The sequence below is a fragment of the Pagrus major genome, chromosome 15 (genome assembly GCF_040436345.1).
Source record: "Pagrus major chromosome 15, Pma_NU_1.0".
Lineage (NCBI taxonomy): Eukaryota > Metazoa > Chordata > Actinopteri > Spariformes > Sparidae > Pagrus > Pagrus major.
In genome coordinates this window covers 328,349-350,591 of record NC_133229.1, presented here as the reverse complement: position 1 = coordinate 350,591, position 22,243 = coordinate 328,349, and the positions used below count along the sequence as shown (strand labels likewise).

General features: G+C 40.4%; 1 protein-coding gene across 1 annotated transcript in view; it reads left to right on the top strand.

The window, feature by feature from the left end:
• Nucleotides 1-22,243, top strand: part of col13a1 (collagen, type XIII, alpha 1) — a 76,997-nt gene that overhangs the window by 16,537 nt on the left and 38,217 nt on the right. Inside the window, exons 5-18 of the mRNA XM_073482212.1 lie at nucleotides 1,782-1,832; nucleotides 3,419-3,454; nucleotides 5,164-5,190; nucleotides 5,428-5,454; nucleotides 6,858-6,884; nucleotides 6,991-7,017; nucleotides 8,088-8,114; nucleotides 9,503-9,574; nucleotides 14,390-14,470; nucleotides 17,662-17,703; nucleotides 17,811-17,828; nucleotides 18,284-18,310; nucleotides 18,739-18,783; nucleotides 20,927-20,953. Of these exons, the coding sequence (XP_073338313.1) occupies nucleotides 1,782-1,832; nucleotides 3,419-3,454; nucleotides 5,164-5,190; nucleotides 5,428-5,454; nucleotides 6,858-6,884; nucleotides 6,991-7,017; nucleotides 8,088-8,114; nucleotides 9,503-9,574; nucleotides 14,390-14,470; nucleotides 17,662-17,703; nucleotides 17,811-17,828; nucleotides 18,284-18,310; nucleotides 18,739-18,783; nucleotides 20,927-20,953 (534 nt within the window). The remainder of the gene's footprint in view (nucleotides 1-1,781; nucleotides 1,833-3,418; nucleotides 3,455-5,163; nucleotides 5,191-5,427; nucleotides 5,455-6,857; nucleotides 6,885-6,990; nucleotides 7,018-8,087; nucleotides 8,115-9,502; nucleotides 9,575-14,389; nucleotides 14,471-17,661; nucleotides 17,704-17,810; nucleotides 17,829-18,283; nucleotides 18,311-18,738; nucleotides 18,784-20,926; nucleotides 20,954-22,243) is intronic.

Here is a 22,243-nt window from a genome sequence, read left to right as displayed (position 1 = left end):
CACTGTTTGTACAGCACTGCTGACCTTCTGAGTCACACTGTCGAGTTATGAAGAACAATCCTGACATCAGATTCAATTTGTCTGGGATGGAAGTGATATGAGCATTTTTAACAGCAAAAATTCAAAGCAATATTACGTAACAAAATAAAAAAAATATGGAAAGGTGGCAATCAGAGATCTTCCACACAGTGGCAAATCTTTCGTTTTGAGTTAAACTTTGGTTGAGATTGAACACATCAGTGTGTGCCATTGATTAACAGCAAATTGTCTTGGGAGTCAAACAGAGGAAGGCTATCAGCTATGTCGCACTCCTTTTGTAGCCTATGTCCTCACTGTACTGGCATGTAGACAGCCAGAGAGGGCAGGAGGAGTTGATACACAAATATGTCAAATAAGATTTCTGCATGACAATGTCTGCAAACGACAAGACCTTTGTAATATACTATGTTGACTTATGTACTTACATTATCCTAAATGTTGATGAAGGTTCTCAGTCATCCAGGTCATGATAATTCTAAGTGCTGTATCGGAGGCAACTGAAACATGTCCAGTTGCCTACGATACAGCACTTAGTATTATCCAAAATGTGCAGACCATAGAAATCCACAGGTTTTCTCAAAGTAACGGAGTGTTTCATTAGGTCACCTGTCACTATAACTTCTAGGAGAGAGTCAGAGAGTGAGGAAGGAAGTAGGCGAACAAGTAAACAACTAAAAATGACGTGAATAAAACTGAAACATTACCTGAGTCATGTCAGATTTCTTTAATTTATCAACATTGGTGGTTGTTTAACGGTGTATTCACCAGTTTTGACCTCATTTTATGCAAGTTTGAATGCAGGATCATTTGTCTTAAACCATGTTACTCATACGTGTTGATTTGCCCAAACAGCCAGATGTCTGTATTTAGCCATAAGCTAGTGAGCAACTGCAAGGAGCACGGGTGTGTGTGTGTGTGTGTGTGTGTGTGTGTGTGTTTCAAATCAATTTTATTTCTATAGCCCAAATCACAACATTGCTTCAGTGGGCTTTCCCCTGTCCTTAGACCCTCGATTCAATTTAGGGAAAAAATCCCAGAATTCAAGTCAGCCTCTCACAGTACTCAGCACTCACCAGAGACTATATTGTCTCTCTTCTTTTTCCCACACAACACTCTGCAAAGGTCTCTAGTTTTGTTTCCAAAGGGGAGAGCCCTAGCGGCAGAAATTGGATATTTTTCATTTAAACAAAATCCTTCAGTGAATCAGGATGCTTTCAGAAAGTCTGGGGACTTGATAAACAAAGAACCGGTGTAGCAGAGGCTAAGATATCTTCACTTTTACCCGATGTGTGGATCAGTTCACGGTTCTACATTTCCCCTAATGCCACTCGAGCATGAAATACAGTGGACTCTACGTATCATACTAATGTCGACTAATATCGTCCAGTTTGTAATGCAGGCTGATACATCTGAAGTGTAATAATGACATGGTGATATCACCATGACATCATCAGGGTTGCTCTCTTCAGCTTGGAGCCACAGAGGGCTGAGCAGTACTCCACAAGACATCTGACACTTTATTGCATGTCCACTACAGTGCAGGAGGTATTTACTGTATGTGTTGGAAATAAACAGTGTATGCTGAAGTGGCTAGTGGATGTATTTGCTCCTGCTATTACCTTCAGCTGACTGCATCAATGTGCTGAACTGCTCTAATAACATCTGTAGAGGTGACTGGGAGAGTAAGTGAGTCCTCTGTCTGAACTTTTGGTCATGTTTTCATCTTATCTGTCTGTCTGTAGGGAGCACCGGGCGAGCCAGGTCTGTCTATCATTGGACCAAGAGGACCTCCTGTAAGTGTCTTCACTTCAACCTACGCTCCATAAAAGTCTTATCTTGAATCAGTGCTGCTTACCTGCATGCCAAGAACTTCTATTAGCTGCTATTTTAGCAGACCTCTGCTTCACACATCAGGTTCTTAACAGACTTCTCTGTTTAGTTGATGACTAGACAGTTTGAGAGAACTGCTCTTTCCAGGCTTTTGTAGGGTACTGGGCTAAGGTTTATGTTAGCCCAGCCAAAGAGAATCATAATCACGACTGGGTGAATGAACCCCAAATGACTGAATAATGCTGTAGATTTACAGACTATGGAAAAGCAACAATTGTTCAAGAGGACTTGAACTGTGATTTGGCCATAAACTGGATCATTAATCATGTTGGTTTTATCAGGAAGCAAAGTGAGAAACCTATCCTGGTCCAACTTGGGTCAACGTTAGTCATCCAGACACCAGGTTTTAATGGATCCTCTTGTTATAAACCGAATTTCTTGGGAAGCTGAATGAAAGTGTTTCCTTTTTTTCCTCTTTCTTGTTTTCAGGAGTACAATATGGTCTCATAAGTTACATAGTATTCAGTTTTTCTTTTAAAAAGAGGCATAGCAAAAGTCTAGTCAACCTTAGTTGAGCACACATCTGTTCAGCTAATTGATGGTTATACAATCTATACATGACGGTCCACTCCTCCTGGATGGTATTGGCATTTTTGATAAATAACAGGGTTTGGAGGAAGCTCTGTGAAGTAGGAGCCAAGTCCTGGACTGAGTGGGCCAGTCAGTCAGAAACACTAAGAAGCTAGCTTACCACAGCAGGTGAGATTGACATGGAGACTCCTGTCATGACCTCCGAGGATGTTAATTCTACAGAGAGGTGAGGAGGAGGAGAGGAAATGACAGCTCAGACTAGCCAAGCCCTTTGACTTCTGCGCAACATTGTCAATTTGTTGGTTGGATGAATATTTTGCATTTCAAGAAAGGTTTTCAATGTAACAGCTTGACTATTGGCTGCAAAGGAGTAATATCCTAGTGATATGTAAATGATGTTTTATATCACATGACCAGGGACTTCTTAAATGCATGCAGATCTTTAAAATCTTGATCTTGAAAAGCACTGCTTCCAGACAATCTGTTTCATTAGTCACCCTCATCTTTTCATTGTCTTCCCCTACATCTTTATGTTCCCCTCACTCCTTTTCTGTCTTGTACTAGTGTGAGAAGCAGGGTAGAACAGCTCAAACAAGCCACCATCAGACTACGGTGGCTAACTGTTATTGACAGACACTCACGCTCACATTTACAGGTCACCTTCTCTCCTCAGTCATACATCTTTATCAGATTAGAGCTCTTTGTTCTTTTCTTTCAGTACTCAATACCAGTGTCTAATTTCCTCCTGTTCACTCACACATACTTCATGTACTCCCCAGAGTCCTCAGTATCAGTCCTTGTGTCAAAATCAATTTCAGTACTCAATGAATACCTGTGTGCAGTGGAGGCATTGGGGAGGAGAAGTGTATATTCTTTCACTGACCTGCTTCCAACTGATTTTTATGTCAGACTTTCAAAGGTAAAACAAACACACTGATTGTTTTCCACTTCTCTTTAGGGACAACCTGGAACAAGAGGCTTTCCAGGCTTTCCAGTAAGTCATGACCCTGCTGTCTGTCTGTATACTGTAAATGATGTGTTGGTGATATGTGTAAAAGCTGAGAATTTTCAGATTTTACCTTTAAAAAAAATACTGCAAAATGTATAATTATTCATGTGAAAAACTCTTGGCTGGATATATAGTGAAAGGAGATTGTAAATTACTGAGAACTGATAGATAATATATTAATAATTCTGAATTCTGATTACCTCCTAAATGAACTGTTCCTAATTATTGCTGACTCAGCTCCCCAATGACAGATAACCAATGACTAATTAATATTTCTTTATGACATACTTAGTCAGATAGTAGTAATATCTTCGTAAAACAGAAAATAATTACCTTTTGTTCATTTTTGTGTCCCATTGTGTGAATTGGTCTTAGAAAATCCATCATTTCTTCACAATCACTTATCAACTTTTGTTCTTTTTATCACATAGATTCTGCTGAACAATATTTTCATCTAAACATAAGATTTTATAATTTTATTATGTTTAAGTTTTTCTGTCTTGCTGACCATTGTGTCATGATGTGCACATAGCCTACTGACAAAGATCAGATTCTGTTTTGGAGCAGAGCTACAAGGCTAAAGACAAGACATTCTTAATGTAGCCTGGTCCAGGACTGTCCTGGATAGCCATTACATAGTTACTAAACATTTCCGTCACTCGGGTACTCATAGAATGTGTTACAGCCAGAAGTGGAAATAGACAACTTTGTCTCCGCTGTGGTATTCCTGTGGAATTATTGTTGGTGCTTCTTTCGCCGCCTACTGTCCAAAGCAAAAACCGACCATAAGAAATCCAGTTTGAGCTAGAACCCCTGATTTCAGAGCTGTGAAAAGTCAGAGTAGAACAGAGTTTCCACAGTTCTTCCAATTGTTCCACTGTTACCTGGATATAGTGACTGGGGAAAACAATGTCTCTTCCTGTTTTGGTTTTGTAATAGCAGATGTGCCTACTTTTTACTAGAATTCAACCTTCATTTTCCAAATACAACAGCTTGGTGGCAGACTGAATAACAATGAAACCAATCTTCACGTGGATGGTTTCATTTTCTACAGCCATTACACTGTGACATCATTGTTTACTTCAGAATGAGAAGTTACAGCAAACAAGTTGTCTATTGCCAGTTTAGGGTAAAGTGGACATTATAAAGTCACAAAATCATTATGTTTTCTATCAAAGTCATTACAAGCCATGCAAAATCAGAAGTGGCCTCAGAGTTCATCTTTGCTAACTCCCTCACTGTAGTGCTGCTCAGTCATACTGGACTGCCAAGCAATACTCAACTCAAGAGGGTGAAGAATACTTACATTTTACATTTTTTTACTTTACACCCACCTAATGTCTTTTTTTCAACTCAAAAGTTGCTCAGAACTATTCCCAATATTCCACTTGTAACTAAATTTAAGAGATCCTGATGACTGACATTTCTAAACCCTGTGAGAAGCCTCCCATGATAGTGTGATAATTCTGAATCAGAGCTAAATGAACCTAAATGTCACTTTCCTGACATTTTTGAATTGTTGACAAACAAACACACACACACACACACACACACACACACACACACAAACTTTACCTTGTCATGTATTCAGGCAACTTCTGTTGTGAAAGAGCCAGCTGTTGGTGCAAACATTTATAATGCAATGGCTGGTTTTCATATGTGCTCTAACATCTCCTTCTCTTCCTTTATCCTAGGGTCCAATTGGGTTGGATGGCAAGGCTGTGAGTTTCCCCAATGCCTGTCAATGAAATAACTGAGAAAATTTGTGTTCCTGCAGTTCCCAGAACTGTGATTATCAGTGATAATGAGCATAATTAAGCTAAGAATGATTACAGTCTAATAAAAATATCTATTAGTGTCGTGACTGTTGGGGTGGGGTTTGACATGCTGTAGAAGTTTAACCAAGAAATCAGGTGAAGTGTGTTTAGGTTGATTCAACTGTTTTAATGTTCACACAGGGACAGAGCGGGCTGAAGGGAGACATGGTGAGCATTCCTTACATTTTCATAAACATAGTTAAACCATTAGCACTTGTTTGAGCCCATATATAAATTCTGTGCATGTTACATGAAATTGAACAACCAAGGCAAAGACAGTCACGTACAGTCATTGTGTTGAACCTTGTTTTGCTCTTATGGTCACTTTAGCTGCAAGTTTATTTTGGACACACAAAGAATGAAGGAAAACAGAGTGAGGCCAGTTTTTTATGCAGCACAGTAATAAGCCAACAGTCAGATGGGAGCTGTTAGCCACACACTGGCTGTCAGACGCTGTACCGTAAAACTCTAACCAACTGAAATGGGCACTAAAGGATTTAAGACTGTGCTTACTGAGGCATGAAAACATTTAACGCCTCAACATTTTCTTCAGCATCAACATTTTGAATCTCATTCACATTATATTTTCTCTGCTGATGGATAGCTGTGTAGCATGATTGAAGTGTTTTAGTTGCCTAACCTGAAGCTTACCCTAACCAAAGTTTATTTCCCTAACAATGATTGTGATGAACTCTTAACCATACTGCTGATACCACATGCACTTATTGTAGGTCACAACAACTTTGATATTGAATAGAACTCAATATCAGAGTTGTTGTCTGGCCATAGGGTTGACAAAAACCCTCACACTGTTCGATCTCCTTAACTGGCCTTTTCTCACACCAATTTGCATCATGCTGTGGAATTATTTCTAGCTTCCATACATGTTTGCAGAATAACAGAGCTCTGTTCTTCCTCATGATGTGACTGCAGAGGTCATTTCAGTGTTGATGGTGATGCTCTGTCCCACAGCTGAATTCAGTAGATCGCATGCCTCTGCAGCTTGAGGACAATTACTCTGGGTCAGACAGGGGGACCTCATCATGCCAGAATTTGTTTTTCGAAGTGGGGGACTTTCAGCTTCTGCATCCAGCTCCAGTGAACTCAATGCCAGTACAAATGACAAAATTTCCAGGAGGCCAAGTGGGGTTGGATACTGTTGAAATGATGTTTAATGTTGATAAACGGCCCTATTGGAAAGGGCTTTGAGAGCTTGTCTGGTAAATGTATAATGATGCTGTTGCCTTCACAAAGTGGCTTTGAGCTCCTGGGCCTGTGGGGTCACCGGCTTGGGGTGCACTGGATATGTCCTACTGGGCCTTCTCCCTCAGTTCATTAATCAACCAGTCACTGAGCCCTGACAGCTACTTACACTGGGCACACCCCAGGGCCTGATGGGAAGACAAACTAAGTGCTTTGCCTACAGCAAGTAATTGGGAAAGACACATGTAACAGCTGATTCATCAGTTTGTTTGAAGTTTTTACTGATTTCAGTTTGTCTTCAGTCATGTTGGATTCTTTCTAAGCTGCAAATCACATTGGAGACTGAATGTGTTGCGGTTGTTTTTCAGGGTCAGCGTGGTCCTAAAGGACTCCCAGTAAGTGTCTGAAGTCTGTTATGAGATCATAACTTGCTAATCTTTTAACTGCCAGCCACTCATCTGTTTCATTCACTTCTGTGTTGTGTCTTGTTTTGCTCTCTAGGGAGAACCTGGACCCAAAGGGGAGAAGGTGAGACCTGGTTTGCCCTATAGTTTAACAGCCAGCAGTGGTGGAAGAAGTATAAAGATCCTTTACTCAAATAATGTTTAGAGGAACAGTTCAGCCAAAAATGAAAATCCAGTCATTTTCTCCTCCCCCCATGCCAATGGAAAGTCTGATGGAAGAAGTTGAAGTTTCACAAAACACTTCTGGAGAAAAAACAGCGTTGCAGCATTCTCTAAAACATCTGAAGTAGCTGGGAACTTGTTTTAAAATGTAAAAAATAAGATCGCAAAACAGATTTGAAAAGATGTTAATTAAACCCTTTTTCTAGCAGAAATCTTCACTGTAGCTGAAGCTCAGCTTAAAGTGTCTGAAGTGGGTGAACAAGCTTGACTGTGCTCCAAGGGTTATCTCGGGGCTTTGCTGGACGAGCTGTATGGAGCCATTTTATGTTGTTTTTTTCAGTCCTCAGCTAAGTCAGTTGTTTGGAGAATGATGCAACGCTGTTTCTCCAGAAATGTTTTGCGGACTACAAAACTTCACCTGATTTTACATCAGCATGAAGGTGAGAAGATAATGACTGAATTTTCATTTTGGGGTGAACTGTTCCTTTAAAGTTACTCCAGAAAATAAGTATTGCACTTCTATAAAGTTGTGGCTCTCACAGAAGAGGAAGTTGACTGCAAAAAGAGTTGAGTTTTTTTCACTAGTACGAGTCAAACTCCAAAAACATTGATCCTACATTTCCCATAATGCAACATGACAGCTTCTGTTCATTAAAAACTCCATGCCTGGTAAACATCGAAGTCTGCCCACAGTTTGAAACAAGATTTTCTCGTTGAAATTTGTCTCCTAGCACAAGATGAACATAAGACTGAAGACATGTTCAGGGAGTTTTCTCAGAATTGCAGCACAGAACACATTAAACGTTTTCACAGGCTGAACTGCTTCACATCACGTGAAGTAAATTGATCTTCGTGTGTAAAATCAGTGGACTTAAATTTGAAGCTGATTATAAGTAATTAATGTAAAAACATGTGAAAACTTCGACCATGTGTGGTCTTACTTCTGATTGGACTTGTGTGTGTTCTCTCCAGGGTGTATGTGGAGACTACACACACAGGGTAAGTAAACAACCGATTCTTTCTCATCACTGTTTCATCATCAATGTTTGTGCCTAAATTCAGAAATCATTTGAATCTGCCTTTTGTATTGCAATGTAAATGTTATGATTACATCAAACTGAACCTGTACTGTTGTCCATCCCACAGTGTCTAACATTATCTCTTACAGGTCCAGTCATATGTACAATTTTGTGACGTCAGAGCAGAATAGAAAAGTAATGCTGGACAGACAAACGGCGGGTTGCACAGAAATGGGTAGCACATGTGGAGCTCTGCACTTCTTTGAACTGGCTGTCTCTGGGGTTTGGCTAGTTGAGAGAAAACAAGGCAATTACTGGAGGCCTGCTGGAGCATACAGTCGGACGTGATAAGAGCCTGTGTGTGGGGGTGCCAAGAATAAGAGTCTCCTGTGTAAAGGGGGATTTTTTAGATAGCTAAGTCTATTTTCAGTGTAATTCAACCTTTCAGTTGTTGCACCGCTTCTGCTAGGATTATCAAAGTCAGGGTATTCAGAAGCCCAACCCCCTCTGTCCATTAAATTCATTTTTCTTACCCTTCTCAGAGCCTCCTGTAGCAGTCTGTACGGGAGGTCCCTCCCCAGTGTCTGCTGCCCAAGGCCTCAATACTATACTGAGACCATTTTGGGTTACTGTAGATGGACATAACAGAGCTGACACAGCCAGCAAGATCAGCAAATATTTATTATGTTTTGTATAATATGTAGTTCATCAGCAGCCTCATTGTTCAAAGAAAAGTTGAACATGTTTGAAAATGTGCTTTCTTCATGACAGTGAGATACGATGATTGGTATCAATCACATATGTGTGCGTAAGAACAAATGACTCAATTAGCCTAGCTTAGCATAAAAACTTAGTGAAAAACAGCTTGCCCCACTGTGGTCAAAGTGAAAAAATACACATTCAATCAACTACAAACCTCCCTATTTAACAGACTGTAACTCTTTTGTTTAGCTCATACAAAAAGTATGCATACCTCCGCCAAGACCCAACAGTCCCCTTTAATTCAGTTAAGACTAATCCCATGAATCCCTAATTCTGCTACTGTTACTGTTAATAACCAGAAGTTAAACTCCCTTTGCGGAGGTAATTACAATTTTTGATTGTATAGGTAGTCACATTTTGTAACTATTTCTTGACGAACCATACTTTATTTCTTCTATAGTGCATGTAGTAATAGCCCCAGCATGTCCATATCATAAACATATCGCTGTTTTCTCTTGCTTCCAGTGGAAATGCAAAGCTAGGCTAATCACATCCTGAATTTAGAGCTACAGTGATGTAAAGTCAGGCTGTACAAGGCCGAACTCAGTAATGGCTCGATACCACCGTTCCCAGCACTGACTAAATAACCACTTCCCTGGTGTGTAGGGCCTCTTTGTGCAGGATCTTCCTCTGAAAACCCTGGCTGCCTTACGCTCCAGTCAGGCTCTGATGTTGAAGGTTTGTGGGTGCCTCCAAACACCCCGGTAGATAACCTCAGCAGGGGTGTCACAAAGTCGTGCCGCAAAGAGAGCCAGTGCCCAAGAGCCAAGGCACTCATCAACCCTCTGCTCTCCACCCAAAAGAAAAAAAAGATCAGTGTGGTGACGAGGTCACTACTGTTTTGGTTCATGCAGTTAGTTAGTTGAATTGTTACTGGAACCACCAAGGGGAAGATGTCAATATTAAAGTTAAATCATTGATGTGAATTAAAAATGTCATTTTCCATGTGTGTGAACATGCAGTAAACATAATAAATGACAAAATTACATTTCCAGAATTTTTAATTTTAAAGCTACTTAAAGGAACTTTTATTTTCTGTTGATTCTGAAGACCCCTGTGGACAAAATATAACTCTAAAGAAACAGCTGATGGTCTCATTTGATGTCGGTCATATCACAGGATCAGTATTAAATTGAGACTGTCTCATAAACTGTTAAACGTTCTTTCGGTACATTTAATTATTCAACTCCTACATATTTTTTAAATATGAAAATAATTTAATTGAATAAATTAAATAATAAAATTTTAATTTTAATGTTAGTTTTCTCATACATACATAACTTAAACACAACTGCAAATTAAAAAATGAGTGTAATGAATTGATTTCACTTTAATATTGGCAACCCTTGACTTTTATACTTTGAAACCTGTCTCCAGTTGTGGTGGATAGCTGGTGAGGGACAAAGCAGCACACTTGCCTACTTTTACTACAATTATACCCCTACTTATATTTACTTATACCATGCTGTATATATTTCCATAGAAATAGTACTATTGTCAATTTTGGCTCTCAACTGCTGGACTTAAAAGTAGTGTGAGTGAACACAATGAAATGAAGATCATTTCAAAACTACAAATATGTAGTTTAAAGTAGGCGTTAATACTTCTTTGGGGTTTGAGGTATCGGGTGAAGCTAGTCATTGTCTTACTTTTGCACAATAAAAATGGTGGAAATATGTACCCTTTGTAAAAGTGGGCAAGTTGCATGCAGCTGGTTCTTCTTGGTGTGAGTGGGGAAACCAGTGGGATCATCCCTGTCCCGCCCTCAACTAAACATGTGCATGCTGGTCATCTCAACAGAAGCGGCGTATTGTACAGCCCTGTGTTGGACAGTTGGCCACAGTAAGTCTGGATGTGCACTGTAACTGTACTGCTGTACTCTCTTTGTGGCAAGACTGGCACCCACCTCTGCCTCACTGCAATCTAGGGGCCTGGCTTGTTGTTAACGGGGACCTTGATGCACACAAATCCTGAATAGTTGCTGCTTGATGATATGCAACCAACAGACTCTTACAGCATCAAAGAAATTTGAACACTTTCACATTCTTTGAAAATAAAAAAGTACACAGTACATCAACACTCCCCTTTGCTACTCCAGGCCAATAGTTTGCTGTGCTGGTGCCTCTTTTTGTATTTCTTTTTTTCCCCTTTTTCTCTCCTTTGCTGTCCCATTTCCTTGCTTTTCATGTTCTATTTCTCTTTTTCCTCCATATCCCTCCCCATTTCTTCCCTCCCTTTCCTGGTTCTGCCTTGTTTCCTTTCTCTGGCCTCCTGGTGACCTTTGCCCTGTGACCTTTTTGCACCGCTGGCCACCTGTGCTTTGTGACTGCCCCCGGCAGATGTTGCCCATCACCGTGCGCAACATGCCCTCAATAAGCCCTCTAATCCTAAAACGCCTCAAGGTACAATTCTCTCTGCACCCTACTTGTCCCCTCCTCTCTGCCCGCCCTGTGGATGCCAACCGCCGCCATCCGTCATCAAAACCTCCCCAAACTTCCTCTGCCGTCATGCTGTAATTAACCAACTTTTGGCTGCTGCTGCTTCTGAATGTTTAGTGAGAGTCAAGGCTAAAGGTCTTTCCTACCAGGAAATCAAACAAAAATGCTGAATGTTTTTAGGTATCAAGCGATCCACAAAGTCGTTCGATGTATTGAAATTGAAAGACAATTACATTTATATAATCTTAAATAAAAATAGCTGTAGTTGAAACTATTTATTAGCTGCGCCATCAGTGTATTATTTAAATGCGCAATAGAGAGCGTTGATGGAGACCACAAAAGTTTTTACGTTCACCTGATGTGCTTTTTGCCTTTTTCAAAGAGAGTTAATGCGTTTCATGGGAGATGACAACATCTTCCGAATAAGTTCTGATATAACAAACAAGAAGGAGCTGTCTCTGCTGCCGGTCTTCCTGGATATATAACAAAGATCTCCCTCCATTTTTCTCTTGTCAGTGCAACAGTTACTGTTTTTTTTCTTCTTCTTCTTGGAAGACAACTGGTTTTACTTCTGGTTTGTGACGTCTACGTCTTCCACTCTGTTTATCACAGCACATTGTGTTTGCTGCCAACTTCTGAAAAAACTGCACTTTGTGTTGTCTCGTTTATTTATTGTTGATGAAAGCATGCCTGAGGGGCATTTTCTTTGCAACATTTAAAAAGATGCCAGTTTGCTTGACTGCTACATGGAGACACGGCTGTGAAAACAGACAAATACATGCTAACTAAATCCTACTAATAGTGTTAACCTCACCTAATCAAGACGAAAGTATGTCTATAAAAACATGAATGAATTATGTAAAAATTTAAATAGAATAAAATGTTGTAATAGATGGTATCGATGGTAATGGAGAGAAATCTCCAAACTGTAAATAGGTGCTATAATGTTTAAATACTTTTTTTTAAAAATCTAATGAAATTCATGAACAAGCTCACAGAAAATACAAAGTACATGTTGATCTGCAGCTGGTCACATTACAATCACATATAAAGTTATCACATTGTCCTGCAGCCTTTACTCTAAAGGAGCCTCAGTGTGCTGCCTGTGGGTCAGTTGGTGCTCAGCTACCTTGTTTGGAGAGCAGAACCATTCACTTCCATACATTGAAAACACAAGCTGGACTAACAAACTGTCTCCCTATGACAGATCAGATACCAGCCAGTCAGTCATCCCATTATATGAGACATTTTCATCATCTATTTAATTATCAGTGCTGCAGTGCACCAATAACAGTTTGTGGATAACCCCTAACAAAAGCCAGACATGCCCAGAGACATGAGTCATGTGGACACATTCTGCACTGCAGTGCAGAGGAGGAATGATAAAATACGGATGTAACATGGATGGATGTTCTCCATTATCCCAGACTAGAAGCTTGACAGCACTCTCTGGTCATGAGCTTCTGTACATGGGTGCTCTCCTACAGTCACACAGAGATTGTTGAGTGGCTGAAGTAAGGCCAGGGCTTTGTGTCGGGAACTTCTCTAGCTGACCACGTTTGCATATAAATCATGTACTGTCATTATTTCCCTCTATGATTATGGGTATTTCCATACAGCGCTGTCTTTTCTATGAAATATTGACCTGTAGCAATCAGGAAATTGGTTTTATGAGTTCCACAAGACGAGAAGCTGGAATGATGTCAGTATGAAACACAGCAGATTCAAGACATGCATCATGTATTTCCGCTGTCGACGTGTATTTATTCTCCTCATATCGTGTGCTCATTGTAATTTTCTGTTGTTTTTTTATCTTGGCTTTGAGGTAATGTTCCAAGAATCTGGCTGTCAGTGAGCAGTCTTCAAAATAACCACACACACAGATTTATTGAAAGAGCTTGAAGGAAAGACAACCCTGTATCACGCCAAACCGTGTTATAGACCTGCCGGTCCACCATGTCCCTGTGGACTTTGGCCTCTCCAACTTTGATTAACAGAGTCATTGTATGAAAGTTAGAAATAAATAACATGCAACGTCTGCTTAGACTTAAGAAATAAGGCTCCAAAACTACTCACTATGTGTACTTTTTGTACCTAGGCGATGCAAACCAGCACTCTCATATTCTGTCCTCTAGTGGTCTCTTACATGCTTTGCCATGAGACTGGGCTGGTAAAGATCAGGGTCAAAGCAGCATTTATTCATTTGAAAAATCAACAATAATAGTTTATGCAACCAATCTTCTGTGTTCTCCAATTCTAACTGCTACTTACCCAATGAAAATTAAAGCTAAACTTTAAAAAAAAAAAGTTGGAGTATCTGACAAGAAGTCACTAAAACAGAAGAGATCCAGGACCATTAGCCTGCTTTCTGCGTGACTACATCAGTGCCACTCATTTCCCTGTGCCATGCTCTCCAAACAAAGGTAATAACAGCCTTATCCTCACATCTGTGATGAAATATTAACTTAAGGTGCACTTACCAGCTTTCTCCAGAGCTCCTATAATCAAATAATCATAGAATTATAACTGCTGTCTCTGTTCAAAGAATGACTCTGGCGTCAGGTGAGAATGACCTCCTTGATCTTTCTCTAGCAGGCCACTGTCCAGGGTCAATGACTCTGATCACTTCCCAGTTTCTGCTGTTTTCGGTTTGGTCACAGAAAGCTCATATTGCACTTTCAGTTGGTCCTCAGTGTTTTGACTGCTTTCCAGTTTCTTACCCAGAGTCCGGGGTACCTGGAGTACTCTGGATACTTTGACCCAATGTATAGAGATGGGCTCAAAGTTAGCAGGTGATTGGAGAAAGCCCTGGAAAAGCTATTAAGTGAACCTTGAGTTTAGATTATTTGATCCCAGATAGGAGTTCCCCATGTCAAGAATGGAGCGTCATGCTCAAGCATCATAACCACTTGCCGTGCTCCCCAGCTAACCTCCCTCTCTGCACCCCTCCCTGCTGCAGTTATTTGCGGTGTAGTGTGAGGTTGTTGTGTTGCCATGGCCAGTGAGGAGAGGCTGGCTTTAGCATGGCAGGTTGTAACTCAAGGTCTCTCAGCAGGGCGAGCCTGGAGTACAGGGACCTCCAGGGCCACCCGGACCTCCAGGGACTGCAGGTCTGAATGGAGCCAGTGGCCCACCAGTGAGTTCACCCAGAAATTTAAATTCAACTGTTAAGTAATAATTTCAGCTTTCACACAAACAACAGAAGTTGTTGGACAGGGACCGGTGTTAACTTCATTTGATGTCAACTCAGAATCAGCCCATTTGTTTGCATCAGTGGCCGTTTAATGTTTGGGTCTTTCTGACTTCCCTACCCTGGCCACCACAAATCTTAACAAGATGGTATTAATCAAAAACAAAAGAAAATGATCTGTGTGATTTTGTTCCATTTGTCAATTTTAATTTCCTGTGACCGGCCATTAGCCAGGAGCAGCCTTAAGTTAAAGCTGGATTGGCATGGCTCGTATCCCGGGCGTTCTGGCAGGTCATGTTGGATGGTCAAAAGATGCCGTGGGTGGTGATCTGCTGCTCTTAATCCAAAACCCCATGCTTTCTTCTTCAATTGTGATGAATGTATTTGTGTCATATATAATACTTGTTTCAGCAACAGAGTCAGAAAAAATAACAGTTAAAAATTGAAGTTTGAAGGAACTATTGGCCGCTGCACACAACGGCAAGATTGAAAGAAACACACAAACAGTTACCTGTAGAAACACCGCTGCCACCAATGTGACAGTGTTGGAAGTCTGATTGGGCAAAAAACAAAAGTGCACTGACTGTGTGTATATGTGTATATATATATATATATATATATATATATATATATATATATATATATATATATATATATATATATATATATATATATATATACATATATATATATACATATACATATATATTTGTTTTTCCTTCTTTGTAGTATTATTATTATTATATATTTATGTATTTATTGATTGTTATATACTATATATACTATAACCTATAGTCTATTATACAACAAAATTGCTTCAGCATATAGTGTTGGGGTTAGCAATGGCCGAGGGCTCAGTGGTGGATGAGGCCCGGCCCTATGCATGAGTTACTAAATTTTTACAGTGATAAGGACATCAACAGAGCATACATCCCTCAAAGATGGATTTACTTTTAAATACTTTTTCTAACAGGTTGTGGGCTTTGATTCCTCCCTGTACATTACCATACATTCATGTCATACAGGAATTACCATAATAACCAGTTAATATCTTGTAAACTGGCATCAGAACAAAGTTGCTCTACATCTGATTGACAGCCTAATAATCCAGAAGTACTTGAAAGGCAAACACATGGATGGTCAGGTCAGCTAAAACCTGTTGTTCACAGGAACTAAACCGAAATTTAATGAAAGTTGTGAAAACTGTGCATGCATAGTATTTTAAAGCAACACTAGGTAGTTTTTCGACCTTAAAATAATGTTTCTAAACTCAGTCAAGTGGTAGAAAAACCGTTAATAAGATGAATGGTGACGTCTCTGCAGCCTGAGGGGGGTCGCGCCGGCAGAAACCGCACTGTGTAACTTCTCAGAGCGGGTAGGAACCTATCTGACGTAAAGAAGTCTAGTGCGACCTGCTTTACGGCATACGTCAAACGTTTATTCATCGGTGGATTTAGCCAGCAGCTACTTGGATTTTTCGTAAACCAACGCCATGGCCGAGCCAGCTAAAAAAGCCTAGAAGGTATTGTCTGAGGAGGCGAAGAAAAGAAAAAGAGAAAGAGATAGAACACGAGCCTGGACGCAGATAAATATTAGACCAGCTTACACTCGGTGGCGCGAGCTGACTAAGAAATGGGTTTCAAGACTGATGGCGACCTAGCCTTGATGCTACTGGATTTGTAAGTCATATATTACATATATACATATTTATTATCTTACCGACTTTTACTTTGAGTTGATTTGTTGTTATGTGGTGTTCATTGGGGCACTATCTGACCACAGTTTATAACCGTAATAAAGCCGGGAGAGAATCTAATGCTGTCGGTTTCGATAGTTTGCACGTTTTCATGTAGTGACTGTAAACGATGACTAACTTACTAAAACACTATGAACGTCTTGTCTCGAAAAGTTGCAGATTCCTAAGTTCATGCAGATAATCAACGTAATTGTTGAACAGTGTGGTCGGGAGGTAACGTTAGGCTATTGTTGTTATCGGTAACGTTAGCATGCTACTTACTGTTGTCGTACCGAGTTGGTTGTAGTTATTACACCAAACACAACGTCAACTTGCGATTGTATTTAGTAACTCCCGAAAACATAGTTATATTTTCAGACGTTACTAAACACATTCACACCCAAGCGTCGTGTTTTGGAAGTAACTTAGTCGGTGCAATCACTATAACCAACTCAGTATGAGAATAATTCTAGCATGCTAATGTGCTGTGTAGCCTATATGCTAACAAACTACCAACTGCTATCTCTGAATCTAGCTTGTTGTTGGCACTCGACTGAGGTTTTTTCAGACGATTTCGTGATTCGCCGGCTCCGTCAACAAATTCACGTGTATTCATTTTCCCCAGGGATGCTCATACAGCGACAGTATTTACGACACTGGTAACAGATGTCGCTTCTCAACCAGCTGGGGGTAGTAATGAGTCCAAACTACCTAGTGTTGCTTTAACCCTCACCAGCCAACTCTACAACAGATTTGAGCTGCCCAATGTCCAATCAAGTCAAGTCAGTTTTATTTATAGAGCTATCACAATTAACAGTTTGCCTCCAGGGGGTTTAAAATCTGCACAACGTACGACACCCTTTGTCCTTAGACCCTCGATTCAAGGTTCGATTTAAGGGAAAACTCCCCCCAAATAACCTTTAATGGGGAGAAAATAAGGAAACCTCAGGAAGGGTGACAGAATGCAGGAGAGTCTTTTCCGACCTGACATGTTGTATACACACTATTTGTGCTTTATAAGCTCAGGCAGCTCAACAGTAAACAGAAAAAAATTACAAATATTACCCTGGACTGCAAATAGAGTCACAAGTTCACTTTGCTCAGGGACACCATTAAAATGTGGACATGCTGCTCTCCATAACTCAGCTAGTTCAAAACTGACATCACTTCCAAGTTGCAGCCTAACAATATAAAACTATGACAAGTTTAAGGTGTAAAGTTCAAGCACGATTCATGTTCACTTTACTATTGTGTTACTTAAATATTGTAGTGGGAAAAATGAAAAATACCAACAAAAGGCATGGTTTCAAATCCAAATGTCACGGAGCTGGTGTTGTAGATGCAGTTCTGTACATTCTGTGTAATGATTGTGAGATGATAATTGTGTGCTGTTTTCACACAGGGAAAGCCTGGTGAACCGGGTAAACCAGGAAAAGACCCTCGGGTAAGCTGTCCTGAGTCCTCCGCCTTTATTTTTCCAGAACTTCCTCATTAGTGAAAGTTTGTTGGTGTGACTTTAACCTTCTTGTGATTTCTACTTTGCTTCTGCAGCTTTTACCAGGACTGAAGGTAAACACATTTCTCTCCTTGTCCAAACAGCAAAATCACAATTCTGAAAACTTGATTAGCATCACTGTGGCCTCTCAACATGACTCTATAGAGTTATTACAGACAAACACCCTCAGGCCCAAATAAAACAAGCCACATGAAACAGGGATCAAGTCAAGATGTTTCCACTTGGTCTTCATGCAGCTGCTCTGCCCCACCGACACACACTACACATCTCGTTTGGGCTGGAAGACCATTTCTCCACATGATGAAAGTAGTGATGATTCAAAGTAATGTAGATTGAGATGTCAGAGAAACATACAGAGTCCTGTAAACACCTCTCGCTATGTAAAACAAGCTGACAGAAGTAGTTCTTACTTGTGATTGTTCTTCTGTACATCTGTCAATGTCAAATACACTGACTGGATAACTGCAATGTATGTACACACTTTGTCTCTCTCTCTCTCTCTCTCCAGGGTGAGCCAGGTGTGCCAGGACAAAAGGTGAACTCTCTTCTGTATTTCACTTATGAAAGAGAATATGGGCTGTAGAATCCAGGATGTGATTAGATTGGCTGGGAAATAACTATTCAGAAATCAATTGATTTATTTACCCCAGGAATGGTGGACGCTTCTCTATCATGTTCTTTCAGATGGAGGCAGGAGGAAGTTGTATTTTGTATCTTGTTGCTTTGCTTTGGATGAAAACATACAGTTTTATTGTTTTCAAAAGTCAAAGGGTTAACCTATTTCTGTAGCTGAAGTTGGTGCCTGGTGAAAGAAAGTAGACACAATGGAGAAGATGGTAGCGGGACCCCTAAAGAACCCACGGGCAGAATACTTTCAACAGATGTCTGTCCCTTTGCTTGTGTTGCGTGTTCACTCACAGTCTGTTTGCTGTGAGTCATCTGTGTCTCTCTGTCTCTCCACAGGGTGATCGAGGTGATGTCGGCCCACCAGGGACTGAAGGCCCAAAGGTATTTCACTCTCTACTTGTTTTATGACTTTTCCCGTTAACTGTGGTGTTTTACTGAAAGGTTCATGACGAAAATGTTTCAAATTAAAGCCCCACTCCAGTGTATATTGGTATGTTTATGATATACGGTATGGTGACTAGGGCTTTACACTCAAAAAGATGTGCTCAGATTTCTTAAAATGTATCTTAATACAACAGTCACATTGGAATGGATCACTGTTATCATTCTCCTCCTCAATAATGGCTGTGACTGATCCTTTTCTAATGCCATTACACTGTAAGAAATAGGGTCAAAATCCACATGTTCCATGTTTCATACAAAAAATTTACTTATTTTATTTAATTTAACACTTCACAATACCTCGAGAGAGTGGCTGACACATACGCAACACTAAGTCCCAATAACGGTGCCAAACAAGAGGAAAGACTGAAGCACTGTACAAAACTGGTCCAGTACAAATCAAAACACAAAGATTCAAATCTTCAGAAGGGTTGGGACGCTGTGTGAAACATAAATAAAACACAATGTGATCATTTGCTAATCCGTTTTGACATAAACTCAACTGAAAACGGTACAAAGACAATATATTTTATGATTGATCTCATCAACTTCATTGATTTTTTTATCTGCTTAATCTGAATTTGAGGGCTTCCAAAAGAGTTGTGTCCAAAAACACCTGTAACTTGTCGACTAGTCATCATAGTTGTCATCTGGTCCTTCCTAGCAAGCCCCACAATACAAACAAAGTATTAAGTGAAGCTTTGGGAGTTGTTTAGAACTGGTATCATAAAAATACACAGGCCCTGACCTCACAAAATGATACAGCTAACATCTGCTGCCACATTTATGGTTTTGACATTTACTCAATGGAAAGTGTTTGTTTGGTTATTTCATAATAGTCTTCCTACTATTGAATAAACAGGGATGAATAAAACACACAGACACACACACACACTCACACACACACACACACACACACACGCTGTGGATGGCAGCTTAAAGGATCTAACCTTGGCTTTGAAGCTGTGAGGGGGCAGATCGAGCTATGCCCGCCACACTCTCCACATGCCTGTCCTCCTCCACTTTTTCATGGCTTAACACACTTCCTCTAGAGGACACACACACACACACACACACACACACACAGAGAGACACACACACAGCAACTGTTCTACACTAATCCAAGTCATTATATGGCATTATGACCTCATATACACAAAACATTCCAAGCGCAAACACTAGGAAACAACATCATTCAAACTACGACGCTCTGCCTACCCCTGTAGTGTCACTTTTGCACGTGAGGGGCTCTGCCCAACACTTTGGTGTGAGACTGGGCTGCCGGGGTCAGAGTGATCAGGTCACCACTTTAAGGTTGGTGATGATCCTCTGCGGTTTTGTATTTTGCAGATACATTTTTAATGTCAGACAAGATTCAAGAGCTCGCCTGATGCTAAGTAGTGCCTTCAAACTGTGTTCAGTTTTTCAGACTCAGTAATTCATAAAGAGAGATGACTTTGTTCAATGAATCATGTGTTCATAACCTTTACTCTTACCCTTCCACTAAACTCCACAGAGCTAAAGCCAAGCATCTCAGTCCTCTGGCTATCATCAGCAGTTTGTTGTCTGCTGTCAACAACATGACTCTCTGTGAAAGGGATTTTGTCTGAAGCCACTGTGTTTTCATTGAAGGTCACAGTGAAAACATAATGTCTCTCTGAAGTTTTTACCTCAGCTTCTTTGAGGCAGGGACCGCTGGAAGAACCTTGTTGCTGTGAGCTTCTGTGCAGATAATTGCCTTGTAAACTTCAACTTCCACCATTTTTCCATCTCGCTTTGTTTTCCCTTGAAACCAGCCCAGAATCCTGTTTCTGTTTTCTGCTTTATGAGCACGTCAGGGCAGTGAGTTAAAGGTCACGAAGAGGACAGAGGAAAGGGCTGTTATCTGGCTTTTTTTCTAGGGGTTGAACAAAAGGGTTTAGATAAAGTCTCAGATGAAAAGCAAACTGCTACTGCACATCATGAGGACTTGTATATAGTCTTCAGTGGTCATAGTAATGCTTATAGAGGATTTGTGCTCCATCTAGTGGGCTGCTGTGATTGTTGTTACATTTACAGTATTTGTTTTTGCTTTGATTTACAGGGAGTTGTTGGAGACCAAGGAATTCAGGTAAGATTTATTTTACCTTTCAATATTCCGAAGTGTCACAAAAGTCTAAGATCTGTCAGAGATGTGTACCAAATCTCTGACTTATGTACTGTGTGATATGGTTTAAAGATCAAGAAAAGCTTGATAATTAGTTGGAAATGTTTTAGTTTTTCTTTTCTTAGTTTTAGAAAGTAAAGTGCACTACACCATGGGACCAAAACCTTCAAATTTCCATCCATAAACACAAAAGACACGACCTCTGTGTTGTCAGTAATAGATGCAGCCCTATTATGTGTCAGCTTTGGCTTCTGTTTTCGACTCATGCGGATGAAACAAGGAGAGTAATCTTGTATCTTTATTAACTAGTTAGTCAGTTTTTTGGAAAGAATAGAAGTCAACAACAGACAGAATCTTCTTTCCAACTTAAAGTTAGTGAAGGTTTGGGAGTTTTGCCATATAGTTCAATATAAAGACAGAGTTCATTCAGTAAAGACAGGGTTCAGGTTATCACAACCCTAACACTAGAGTTGGGGTTAGGGTTGCCCTACTACGGTGTAAGCTCATTTTTGTGCATGGCCAGTTTCTTTCCTATATGCCTTTCACTCAAAACATGATCACTGAGTATGGATCTGTATCCAGAATAAACTTTTGGTCTTCGTGTTAATCAAAGGACATTTACGTTGAGTCAACTTACTTGCTTGGCCTGGATGAGAAATCAGCTCTCCGTTGGCTACTGTTTAATTGCTTTAGCAGGCAACCACTTGGCATGTCTGTGCAGGGACCAACATGATGGAAAGCCCCTGATGTCGTCTCAAAACATGTAGATCTCCTCCTGTCAGGTCCATGTCGTGGAGCACTCCCTTTTCCCCCGAGCCTTTGCTCGTCTTTTGATTTTGCCCTGGTTGAAAGGGTGTGTCTGTTTTTACTGCCCCGCTGCTTCTTTGAGCTGATGTCCTCTGTAGGGAGATGAAGGAAAGGAGGGTTTCCCGGGAGAGAAGGTAGAGTGAGAGTCATGCATGGAGCTGTGTGTGTGTGTGTGTGTGTGTGTGTGTGTGTGTGTGTGTGTGTGTGTGTGTGTGTGTGTGTGTGTGTGTGTGTGTGTGTGTATGTGTGACATGTTGAGGTCTATTCATGCATGGCACGATCATAGACATTGCAGCTGGGGTCTGGATGAAGTGGAGCGGCACTTTAAAACTTTGTATTTTATTGAAAGAGCTGCTGTCCGTCTTTGAACACAAATAACCTCAAATCCTTCATGAATTTAAATCCATCTGTGAGGACATGGAGTTAAAAACTAATATAAGTCAGCAT